Consider the following 13,467-nt stretch of genomic DNA (forward strand, 5'->3'; position numbering starts at 1 on the left):
GGGACTCAATTCGCGAGACCACGGCAGCGTGCAGCAGCGGCCCGACGCACTGCTGCACTCCGCTCAACCGGGACTGGATCCCGGTGAAGGCAACGGACTGTTACAGGCAGCAGTTTACAGACAGGCTTCTAGCGACCCGTTACGCCCACGAGTTTCATTCTCATCCTGAGACCGCAGTGATTGTTTATAAGAAATCTTGTAAGCCATCGTTTTACTGCTTAGTTTTTTTTGTTTTACATAAAAAAGTAGAGATAAGCAGCCAACTAGTGTAGAAATAATAGTAATAATAATAGTAATCATTTTATTCATATAGCACTTGTCAAACAAAAGTGCAAAGTGCTTTTCAGATTAAAACATTTACAGAATAGAAATTTTAAAATCGGAATCCTATGTAAGCCGCCTCTATAACATGACAAAAATTAGGAACATGAGAGCACATCAAGCAGCACTGAGTCCATCCATTAAATTAAGGTGTAGGTGCAAAATACGAGAAATTACTAAATAACATAATACCACGACGTTGTGTGGGCTGGTTTTCTTCCCGTCCACCACTGGTTATCACATACAGTATGTTAACATGGAATACTGCGTGCGTTTATCACGCTTCCTTCTCAATAAATAATGTTTACCCGACACTGAATTATATTGCGCAATGTATTGTTTGGTTATTGGTGGCTTATTCAAACTAATGAACACACGCTAACGCATCCTGATGATCGTACACAATTTCAGACGTCACTTCCTTCTCCAAGCTCAGGACAGGAAAGGGTCTGACGTAGGAGGTGGGCCTGAGCCTGGAGCTCTGCAGCTGGACCCTTCTCTGTAATTTTAGCCTCTCCGTGCATGATGTTCTGGCACCGTCTAGGGGGGGATCCTTACCTCTAACCGAAGAACCATGAACGATAGGGGAGGCTGTGGCTCTGGGGTTAGATCGGGTCGTTCTTTAATCACAAGGTTGGTGGTTCGATCCCCGGCTCCTCCTGTCCGCATGTCAAAGTATCTTTGAATCGAGACACTGAACCCCAAGTTGCTCCCCGGGCGCTTTACAGCAGCCCACTGCTCCTAATATAATGCTTAGGATGGGTTAAATGCAGAGGTCGAATTTTACTACATTGTGTATATATAATTGTATGTGACGATATAAATAAAGTTTCCTAGTTTTTTAGTTTAGTTTACGTCAGAGGATGTCAAGGACAGTACCATTGAAAGTATTTCTTTTTTGTCTGCCACTCAGAAATTGTATCTGCCGCTTTTGAAATCTCTGCACTAAATGAAGGAATAACATTTTAGATCTGGTGTCATTCAATGTTCGATATATTTTGCCTAAAAAAAACACTGTATGCATGGAGTTTGAATTACACCGTAGCCTCCGGGGGAGCCCTATTTTTCGGGGGTGGGAAGGTACTGTACACAGTACTGTACTTTGTTATTGTCATTTATAGTGTTTTTTTTTGCATAAAAACACACAATTCAAATGATTATGATTATTTAAATAGTTGCTATTTAAAATATATCTTGGCATCAGTAGTTTTAATTATGTATTATAAGCCGCTTAGAGTTAGTGTTTCTTGCCAAAAACTACATTTTACGAGATTATATTTCAACAAATCATGATAACGTTGTAATTCACCTTCGCCCAATTTCATTCGCTCATTTTGTGGAACCTCCGTTAACGTTAGTAGCTCTGTTATTTAACCAAGCAGGACTGTGCTGCCCACCGGCTCCTAACAGCTAACGTTACTAACTCTTCTCCTGCGGATTTCAACACGGATTTGTTGTTTACAGTGAACCATTATCAGGGGAAATATGAGGTGCGTCCCCTCAGGTTTAGTAGTGCGGTGCTGTTGAGTGCTTTTTTCCTCTCTCTTTTTTTCCAAACAAACTGAAACATGATACAGTGTGCGTATACGTCATTGTGTATGCATAACTGTCGGAAAGCATCAGTAAGAGGAATCTATATGTCACGGAGGCATGAGATGCCAAGGAATCAGACAACTAGGAACCCGTTCTCCACTCCCATCTACTCCTTTTCCCTGCCTGCCAAAGTGGCGGATGACCTGACGATTCCACCCGCCGCTGCCAACAATTCACATTTGGCGGGTGCTAAATTTCAGACCCTGATCGCAGGTGTAATCGTGCAACCGCACTTCAAACAGCTCAGTCAACAAGTCATCTTGAACTTCGCACAGAGCAAGAGCGACAGGATGAACTCTTCTGTTGTGTGTATGGTCAACAAGCCCGTGTTTCTAACTCGTGTGATTTTGTTTGTCTAGCAAGTGCAAAATACGACACACCGACTCCGGAGCAGTTTTGTGGAGATGAATAGAGGAGCTGTTTATCTTTGCAAAATTCGTCCTAATCAGCTCTTGTGTGCTAGCCGCTGCTACTGTTAACTCATCCAATAAGTGAATTTGCCCGTTCGCCACAGACCAACCTGTAGAATAAGTTACTCACAGTGAGTACCAGCAATCGGGATTTCCTAGCAAGTGACAAGTGGCCACTGATGAGGTTTTTTAGAGTTAGCAGGCTTCAGGATGTTTCACACTCACACACACAAAGACATGTTTCCATGGAGGTAGCCCTTCATGCTGTGGTGGTCCAGATGGCAGCTGTCAGGTGAACTGAAGCTGTGAGTGGATGGACTGTTTCTAAGCTGGTGAAACAGTTGGTGTTTTTACCGTTTCAGCTCATCTTGATACAGTCCCTGGATCCATTTCAATCCGAACCGGATGTTTTGTCTTTAAATCATCAAATCAAATGAAGCAGTGAAAATACATCCAAATTGCTTTCATTTTGTAGTGTAGCAAACTGTCCTGCTACACCAGGGGAAAAAAGAAAAGAAAAAGGAAGTGAGGTCATCACCGAAGCTGGCTGGACTTCTCCGTGGTGTGAATCTCCGTGGAGACTGCGTGAACCCGGCTGGGTCGGGTGGATGATACCTTCTGAGAAACAGCAGCAGTGCAGACGGACGAGGGGCGACCGCGGTCATGGTGGAGTCGGTGCTAACGGTGAGAGGGTGGTTGTGGTGTGTCAGTTTTCAGCCAGTGACAGAGCCAGAGCTGCCTGCAGTGCTGCTTCTTCATCAATGCTGTAGTCCTGACAAAAAAACAACAACAGCTACTAGTCACTGCAAACCACACAATGCAACCCTAGTCTAGTAAAACCATCCATTATTTCATATTTATTTGAGTCATTTCCTGACTATGTTGATTAGCCACAGTTTGACAAATTTTATTAAGTTTATAAATAACTTAATTTTGTGAAAAAAAAGAAACAAGGTTGTTGCTAAAACAGGAATATAACGTATGTCTATAGTAGAAGCTGCAGGTCAAAGGTCATCCTTCAAGCTGCAGAGAGGGGGGCTTTAAGGAGGCTGATCCATGGGAAATGTATATTTATTTGTCCAAAATAAATGTAATTTTACCATGAACCATAGGAGCACTTTTTACTGAAGCCTGTGGTCAACAACCCTCAACTCCCCCAATTCAGGGTCTGTTGTGAAGTGGGTTGACTCACAATGAAAGATCTGAATGATGTGCCACCCTGGTAGCATAATGGTTATCTCAGTATCACGATAGAATCCGTCTCGTCAGGCTTCAAATAACATGCTTGTGACCAATCCTTGTCCTGTGAGCAGCTACTGGCAGCTACGGGTGGTATGTGGTTAGCTTTAGGTGTGTGTGTGTAACAACATGGAGAGGCGACTGTTCGTTCTGAACAAATACAACGAATAATATTTAAAAAGACAAAACATCAGGACGGCACTGGACTTACAACAAAGGTGTCATAAGAGAACTTGTGTCTGTGAAGGAGATGCTGGAGGAAGTTGGAGCTCTTGTAGCTGGGGTCTCCCCACGGCATGGCTGAACATACCGGACACACCTGGAGATACACAAACACACGGCTTAGTTTAAGTCAGGTTACTATCACGTGCATCATGTGTGTACAGACTCTGAACTGAAGAGAACAGCGGCGCTTTGACATTACTGTTGAAAGATAAAAACCTCCATCACAGCCGTGTTAACCCCTGTGGGCCTCGTTTGGTCCTGCACCTCATGGATCCATACTCACTACTACCGTGCATGTAGTATCTGTAAAGTATGCTGCTGAACTCTTTCAGACAGTCACAGTCTAGTTGTACACAGTCACTGAGCTTCATCTACTGGCAGAACGAGAGGGTTAAAGTGCACAGTGACATGAGTAAGAAGTAAATGTTCTCTCATTTTTCTACTCTCCCTCTTATTTCTCTCCACCTTTTAAAGTTAATTTTTACTCGTGTGCGCCTTCGCTGGAGAGCAGATTTTGTTAATTATTATAGCTCTACCATTTATATTGAAAATGATAACAGAAGCAGCAGGTTAAACCACTGTTCATTTAACTTGGTTGAATTTTATCTTTCGTTAAATATTGCACTGCCTTGTATCTTGAGAACTGAAGCAGCGGGTTCTGAAGTTGCAATTTTTATTACTTTCTAATAAAAGGTGGATGTATTTGCCATTAATCGTTGTGTTTACTTGTTTAAATCCATAATTAATTCATCCCTTCATTCCCTTACAAGAACATTTTTGAGGAATCCTGACCTGCACTGTCCAGTATCAGCTATTTATTTCACAGTCACACTGATTGAATTTTTGGTAAAAAAAAAAAAGTTACTGTATCAATTTCAAATCATTGAATCGTATCATATTGTACCGCTCTAGATGAGCCAAATATCGTCCTTGAATCGTATCTGAACCATGCAAAGTGATACGTATCGTATCGTTGTAGAAACATATAGTTACACCCCTTCGTAGGGCCCAATGAAATCCATTTTAATTATTGTCCAGATTCCGATTTATGTTTTTTCCCATTTTAATTTTGTGCTGTAATGTTAAAAAAAAACGTTATTTTCCTCATACTATCTGCCTGAATATACCTGTTTTCACCCTCTGTCTGAAACACTCCGTTTTAGCGCATTTCAACGGAATTGCAATAGAATTGCGTTGCTAGGCAACAGCTTGGGTCCATGTCTACTTCCTGTCAGCTGATGTTAGTTACATACACAGCAACAGGAAATAAACTGGGACACATTTAGAATGTCTATATTTAAAACCGTGTAATGGTCTAAATATTGTAGATTTGTGACATCACAAAGGGACAGAAATCCTAACGGCTCGTTTTAAAAACAAAATTTCTGAGTACGGGCTGTGTGTATTTCTCCGTATTTTGAGCGTTTTCATAGTTTAACAGTATTTATATATCACTTAAACCGGCTTTATAATATAAAGACATGAAAATCTCACTTTTTACAATATGGGACCTTTAAGAACATTTAGTCATCAGAAAGAGTGTTTAATCATGTGGTGGATGAATACAATTTCAACAATTCAAGAAAATATTTAAAATTCCATGAACATCAATGAACTTGATGTAACACCTACATTGCTCTATTTTTTATAAAAGAAAGTGCTTTAATACTCTTACAAAGTAGCAGTCGTTTTGATTATCGCTCTGCTCTAAATTTAGCTGTTAGTATTGAATTCCTGTGTTTTGGATGACTTAGCCGTCTCAGAGGGCCTCTTCAGCACGACGTGTGTGTTCGGTGAAACACCAACACAGAGAGCAGAGGACAGAAGCAGCGTGCCTGTAAATAACACCAAAACAAAGCAGCATAGTTTGTTTTCTCTTCATTCGCCTTAGGCTCTGTGAAAACAATGCTTATGATGGTAGAGAAAACCCTGATTTTTATAAATTGCATCCACATTTTCGGCAAATTCCTTAGATATTACGCGTTTTACGGTTGATTACATTTTTATTACCAAATTCCACAATTCCATCCGTGTTTTTTCCGCATCGCGGAAATCATAGGGCCCCCAAACAAAGGTCCGGGTTCGGACTCAAACTAGTGGTCAGCACCTTAAAGCTGCAGTGGGTAGAAATGGAGCAAATATGATTAAAAAAAGTTATTTTTATAAAACGGTCACTATATCCTGACAGTAGTGCATGAGACAGGTAATGGTAATGTGTCCTCCGGTGCTCCTAATAGAGAGCCTAAGTCCCGCCCCTTCCGGTTGACCCCATGGGACCTTATTTTGGAAAAAATATGAACGGCAGTCAACGGAGAGGGAAAAATAATTTTTTGATCCTGTTTGAATTGCGCCATGAATCTCTATGGCATCTGCAGGATTGCACAGACTGGAGGAAAACAACCAGTCAGAGCTGATCTGAAGTCTGCCGCCCAGCTGCTGTCTATGAGAGCCGGCTGTCAATCACTCGCAAACTCCGACCAAACGGTCAAACTAGGCAGCGCTGATCAAATATGAATCAATATTCTGTTACTGTAATGCCTATATTTCTCTCCTGAAATGTTATCAGAAACATCTTGTAGTGTTCTGTTTAGCTGTAAAATGAAAGAAAGTTTGTGACCCGGCAGCCATGTTGAGATCTCTTGAGGAAATACCAAGCACCGCCCACCAGCCGGAGCACTTCTCCGCCAAAAATATACTGCCTACTGCAACTTTAAACCCCACCAGGGTAGCCCTCTTCACCTTTTCTTGGATTTGTGGGAAGTCGGCTGCATACCGCACTGTTGTTTGAACATCAATAACATTAGATTACAATGTTACAGTTCTTGAGAACCTCAAATGGGCTTCTTAAAATGTTCATGCAGTACAAAATGCTCTTTCTTGGAAGCACTCGGTGGTGATTTAGGATCACCTGTAGACAATGTAATCTCTCACTTACCACTTTATTAGGGTCATTACGGTGGTTGTCCATACAGTGCTTCACCAGTTCCTGCTGGTCCAGGTTTCTGGCCCCACAGAACGGACACGCAAATGTTGACCGGTTTGGAATATTGCTGCATAAGGAAGGACACACATACACATAGAGACACGTACACATAGAGACATGGATTATCACAAGCTTGTAGTAACTAATTCAATCCTGCCAACAACCAAGAACAAACAATAATCATTTTGTTTGAATACAACAGCGTACAGCTCCAATGATGTCTATGAAAATAATTGGAAAGTGCTATGTGAACATACATTGTTTCTGCATGGAAACTGCATTAAGTCAGAGGACGTGGTCAGAGTGTGTGTACCTTGGTATAGGTTGGGAGGTGGGTACCACAGGGACAAACTTAGGACAGTTGGCTATCTGCTCCTGTACTTTAGAACAGGAAGCAATGTGGGACCTCATCTTTAACAGAGCCACCTGGGAACACACACAGACAGACAGACAGACAGACAGACAGACAGACAGACAGAGACACACACACACACACACACACACACACACACACAATGTTAGGACTGTATATCAATAACAACTAGATGATTGCATTGCTTGCAGAAAATGCATGTGGATGCTGACAGTTGAAATTAATTACAAAAGCATTGCTGGAAATACAGAAATCTCAAAGTGCAAATGTGGAATAGACTTCCAGAAAGTAGTTTTGGGTGGAATAAACCTTTAACACTATAAGTTGTTAGACAGAGACTAGTCTTTGGGAAGAATGAACTTTTATTTTGAAAAATTAGGTCCATCCCTAGTTTCCTGTTAACATACAGTGAGAGTTTGGGGGCTTTTATTTTTTTTAAAACAAGCCTCACTCTTTACAGACATGCCCACTTTCATAGTCAAGACAGCACACTGACAGCTGTTGTTGCCTGTTATGATTTGAGCATATTTTTTAATGCTAAATGCAGTACCTGTGAGGGTTTCTGGACAATATTTGTCATTGTTTTGTGTTTGTTAATTGATTTCCAATAAGAAATATAAATGTAAATTTGCATAAAGCTGCATATTTGCTCACTCCCATGTTGATAAATACTTGACAATACCTTCTGTTACTTTATGTCAATCAGTAATATGTGTTTATATTTGGTAAATTTGTTTTGTCAATAACTTCTTCTTGAGATGTAATGTTATGTTATTATTTGGTTACGTTTATTTTCTGTTTAGTGCTTTTTGCTATTAATTTGTTTCCTTAAATGTTTTGCACTTCAGGGCACACAGCGCTGTAAAATAAATAACTTCACTGTATATGCTGCAAAAATAAAAGGTATCTTCATATGAATGCATTTCACTTGTACCAGACAGTCACAATATGATGATTTACATATGTACCAAATAATAAACATACACCCATTATGGAAAGTTGCACCTCTGATTTTCTAACACGAGTAATGAGTGTGGTCAGTATCTACCTTCTTGTTACAGCCCCTGCAGGGTGCTTTGTAAGAGGCCAGCTGCTTCTCCACACTGGAGGAGCGCTCCACCTTCTTGGGGTCAAAGGGCACACGACAGAGAGGGCAGAGGGGCGAGGTCACCTGAAGACACGGCTGCAGACACTCCCCACAGAACCTGAAACAGCAGACAACAGTTGACAGGGGAGAAAAGGTTCAGTCGTTGCTCAAGGGAACCACAGTGATGGTAAGAAGAAGACGAAGAAGAAGAAGAAGAAGAAGAAGAAGAAGAAGTAGAAGAAGAAGAAGAAGAAGAAGAAGAAGAAGAAGAAGAAGAAGAAGAAGAAGAAGAAGAAGAAGAAGAAGAAGAAGAAGAAAGGCACTTTATTAATCCCCGAGGGGAAATTAAATTTTTTCACTCTGTTATATTTTACATATTACATAGTACACACAGGCCCGAAATACACACACATGCACAAACAGGACCTACATGCATTAATGGAGAGATGTCAGAGTTGGGGGTTTGGTTCCTTGCTCAAGGGCACCTCGGCAGTGCCCAAGAGGCAAACTGGCATCTCACCAACGACCAGTTCACACTCAGTACTTCGTTCATGCGGGGACTTGAACCGGAGACCCTCTGGTTCCCAAGCCAAATCCCCCAAATGAGGTAGTGGTACACAGTATTAACATAACTACCACAGTGGTAGTTATGTTAATGTTGTGTTCGTCAGTGGTATGTAGTAGGCGGTTTCGAATACAGCCTTTGCTTCCATACTCTTTGTAAAAATGGCCGCCGCTCTGACCATCCTGCTGTTGATTTGAATGGGAGTGTCTGTTCTACTCCTATGCTAATTCTACTGTTTCATCATACAGAATAATAAATTATGAAAATTTGATTTTGAAATTATAAATCAGTTAAAAAAAAAAAAAGCTGCAGTGACTGGTGCACTTATGGAGAAGTTATGAACAGTTCTGAAAGATAGAGTCTGAGTGAAAACCATGAAGAGAACAACTAATAATCTATGTGTAAAGCTGAACACCTACTGGAAACGTGTAGCCACACCAATACTGGCTTCTTGAGGTCGATATTGATAATTGAAAGTTTTTTTTTTTTTTTTTTTTTAAATAAACATTGTTTAGAAACAGTGTTCACATAAATTCACATATCAACGAATTCTGTAAAAACGTGTCCTCTCTGATGGACAAACCAGGATATTGGGACACTGTCTCTAAACTACCTCAAACCCAGTTTGGCATTTTTTTTTTGTAAACTGTTTTCATAACCTGAGTATCAATATCATAATGATGGATGGATTGAGTCAGTCAACGTGTGTGATGATGACAGTATCATCGCCCAGTGATGCTGCTGACAGATGTTTTAACTTAATGCTGCTGATCCAGGTTGGCTGTTACAAACAGAAAACACATGATATGTAAACCGAGGCTGTCTGCTTCTATACAACACCGTCTGTTAACGCTACTGCACACACACACGCACACACACACACACACACACACACAATAACATCCTCAAACAACAACAAGGAGCTACTTTACGTGTGAGCACAGCTGGCGATGCTGACGGGTTTATGGTAGACCTCCAGGCAGATGGGACAAGAGAACTGGCTCTCGATGCCCTCCGCCGGGGCTGTCAGCGAGCCGCTGCCGGACCCGGACCCGGAGCCGGGCTGCTGCTGCTGCTGCTGCTGCTGCTGGCGGAGCTGCGTGCTCGCCGAGACAAAGCTCCGAAACATCGCCATCATGGAGCCGGAGAGAATCCGCTATTGTCGACAATGAGCTCTCCGCCAGAGAGAGAGAGAGGAAGCTGTCCCTAACTGTTGTCAACTAGTGCGTCAGCCGCACAGCAGTGTGAATATAAAGCCGTACAACCATAGCGGCTGTCCAGACTCAGCACAACAACAATATGTTCAGTAAACAGAAGCAGTACTTTCCCTCCCGTCTGGAGGAGACATGCCGGAGAAGTAAACATTGGGAACAGCGCCCGTCAGCGGGAGTCACAGCGCCGTGCTGCCGGGATGACCTGGATAAAAACAGCGATCTATAGACTGCTGGAGGACCGGTAGACCGGGAGGAGGACGGCTACACCGGGAGACAGTCGGTTGTCAGATCAGCGCTGTTTGGGACGATGCCTGCGCGCTTTGCATTGTGGACGTTGCAGTCCGTCTTTTCACTGGACGTGCTGCTCTCTGCGTTCCTTCAGAACTGCAATCCCCAGAGAGGCCGGTCCAGAGGTGTAGGCCACCACAGATATAGAGTTCAACTACCCCAGGGCCAGGGCTCAGCAACCTTTACTATCAAAACAGACATTTTAGGCAAAAAACTAAATAAAAAATCTGTCTAGAGCCACAAAACATTTGAGCATTGTGATGAAGGTGACACAGTTTATAGTCTTAGTATATAGTATATAAGTCTAATGCAGTGAGGGCCAAAATGCAAATGTACTACAGAGTATTAGGGCCACATTGAGGGGAAAAAACATCTGAGATTTCCAGAATAAAGTCATATCTTTACAAGAAAAAAGTAGTAATATTACGAGAATAAAGTCATAACTTTATGAGAAAAAAGTAGTAATATTACGAGAATAAAGTCATAACTTTACGAAAAAAAGTCGTAATATTACAAGAATAAAGCATAACATTACGAGAAAAAAGTCGTAATATAACAAGAATCAAGTCATAACTTTACGAGAAAAAATTAAATAATACGTAAAATTACTACTTTATAATATTATGACTTTATTCTCGTAATATTATGACTTTATTCTCAAAATCCCTTCGTACATTAGACCTACAACAATGATAAATAAAAATGAAAATGTAAATAAAAAACAGTTATCCATTTCCATTTTTAAAAATCCACAGGGAACCCCTGGAGAGGAGCTAAAGAGCCGCATGTGGCTCCGGAGTCACAACATTGATTGAAACACCATAAGTCAAATGATACATCTGCCCCCAGGTGAAGGAGCGATTGTAACAGCATATGGGGCAACTGAAACAATACAAGTAATACCTTCATATAAATACCAAGGACCACAATAAACTACCAAGAATATGTATAGATTGATAGATAGATAGATAGATAGATAGATAGATAAAACAATTTATTACACAGCTGTGTTGAATACTCGATTCTGATTGGTCAATCACGGCGTTCTGCAGTCTGTTATTTCTTTATAACAGACCGTTGCTATGTATAACAGACCGTTGCTATGGGCGCAGTTCTGATGTCAGACTCTGGCGGACCATTATTGTGTCAAAATATTGATTTCTTCAGTAAGTAGCCATGTAATAAGTAAGGGATAATGTACAGCTAGCCGGTCATTGTTGTGAAAGAATCCCCTTCAGGGCGATGAGAGACAGCAGCATCGCCCTGTCCGGGATTCTTTCACAACAATGACCGGCTAACTGTACATTATCCCTTACTTATTACACGGCTGTGTTGAATACTTGATTCTGATTGGTCAATTACAGCGTTCTGCGGGGTCTGTAATTTCTGTATAGCAAACCGTTGCTATGTATAACAGACCGTTGCTATGGGCACAGCTCTGATGTCGGTCTCTGGCGGACCGTTATTGTGTCAAAATGTTGATTTCTTCAGTAAGTAGCTGTGTAATAAGCGGGATAATGTACAGCTAGCGGGTCATCGTTGTGAAAGAATCTTCTTTTACAACAATGACCAGCTCGCTGTACATTATCACTTACTTAATATCCATTGGAAAACCAAATAATTTCATACCTCAAACAAAAAAAAGTCTTGGCAGAAAAACTTTGATACCAGTTTGTCCTTTGGCAGGAATCATCACAGAGAATGCTCGTAATGCATTTCATGGTTCTGTCTTGTTTCTGATTGGTGCAATTTGAGATGTTTGAGATTAATATTATTATTTTAATCATTCTTATTTGGTATGTCTTGTGTTGATAGAGGCTCTGGTTTTTAATCCCGCTCCATACCAGCTGGTGGCGGTGACGCACCTAAAACATCAGGAAGAAGAGCGTCTAAATCATCAAGCACTCACAAGCATATGGATCTGGTAGCTCATCAGTCAGAACAGATATCATCAATGAAATACTCCTCATAATGTATAGGATGGAAATGAAAGGCACATTTAAACGATTCCTCTGGGTTCCTGCTCATGTTGGTGTGGAGGGAAATGATCAAGTAGATAAGATCTGGCCAAACAAACACTCAGAATTAAGAATATAGATTTACAAGTTCCATTAAGTAAAGCTGAGGCTAATTTAATCAGGACATTTGCTCAAACAGTATGGCAGCAGTACTGGGATGATCAGGAAACTGGAAGGCATCTGTACAATATACAAAAACATGTCGGGGTAGGGAGAAAGGTGGGAAGAAGATGTCATTACTTGACTAAGAATAGGACATACAGGTCTCAACCACACATTATATAGAATAGGCAAGCACCCAACTGGGAAATGCACACACTGTAACCAACCAGAAACTGTTGAACTTGTACTGCTACACTGCAGGAATAACACTATCCAGAGGAATCACCTTTTTCAGTCACTAAGGAAGGCAAAACATCCGGGCTTTTCATTGTCAGGTCTCTTGGGGAATACTATGACGGAGAATTAGGGCCACATTGAGGAGGGGGGGGGGGAATCTGAGATTTCGAGAATAAAGTCATAATATTACGAGAATAAAGTCGTAATTTAATGAGAATAAAAGTCGTAATAGTACGAGAATAAAATCACAACTTTACGAGAATAAAATCACAACTTTACGAGAAAAAAAGTCGTAATATTACGAGAATAAAGTCATAACTTTACGAGAAAAAAAATCGTAATATTATGAGAACTAAAAGTTCACTCGGAGAGTGCAGACCTCCGTCAAGGGAGGTTTCACGTACCAAAGTATAACTTCACAAGATGCTCGACGTTCCTCATTTTCACATAGGCGGCACGCTGCTCTGTTTCCCCTCTAAAATAACACATAAAATTACTACTTTATAATATTATGACTTTATTCTCACAATACTACGACTTTGTTTCTTGTAAACTTATGACTTTATTCTCATAATATTATGATTTTACTTTTTTCTCGTAAACTTGTGACTTTATTCTCGTAATATTATGACTTTACTCCGTTGTAGAATACAGCAGCTAACATATACTGTGAAATTATTAAGTTTTAAAGAGAAACTGATTTATTTAAACGAATCTAGTTTTCCTCTTTAGTTTGTTGTTGTTCTTGTTGTTTCTGCACAATCTCGTGCTCCATACTCCAGTAGTCCAGCTGGTGGCAGTAATGCACCTAT

The 13,467-nt window shown here is 40.9% G+C and overlaps 1 protein-coding gene across 1 annotated transcript; it reads right to left on the minus strand.

The window, feature by feature from the left end:
- Window positions 1-1,690: 1,690 nt before the first annotated feature.
- LOC119495864 (E3 ubiquitin-protein ligase RNF166) lies at window positions 1,691-10,513 on the minus strand. The gene is made up of 6 exons (XM_037782756.1): window positions 9,729-10,513; window positions 8,193-8,349; window positions 7,085-7,197; window positions 6,724-6,838; window positions 3,775-3,882; window positions 1,691-3,096 (listed from the first exon to the last, which is right to left on the minus strand). The coding sequence occupies exons 1-6, from the start codon at window positions 9,932-9,934 to the stop codon at window positions 3,031-3,033; spliced, it is 765 nt and encodes a 254-aa protein (XP_037638684.1). The 5' UTR covers window positions 9,935-10,513; the 3' UTR covers window positions 1,691-3,030.
- Between the last annotated feature and the right edge of the window lie 2,954 nt (window positions 10,514-13,467).

The sequence above is a fragment of the Sebastes umbrosus genome, chromosome 10 (genome assembly GCF_015220745.1).
Source record: "Sebastes umbrosus isolate fSebUmb1 chromosome 10, fSebUmb1.pri, whole genome shotgun sequence".
Lineage (NCBI taxonomy): Eukaryota > Metazoa > Chordata > Actinopteri > Perciformes > Sebastidae > Sebastes > Sebastes umbrosus.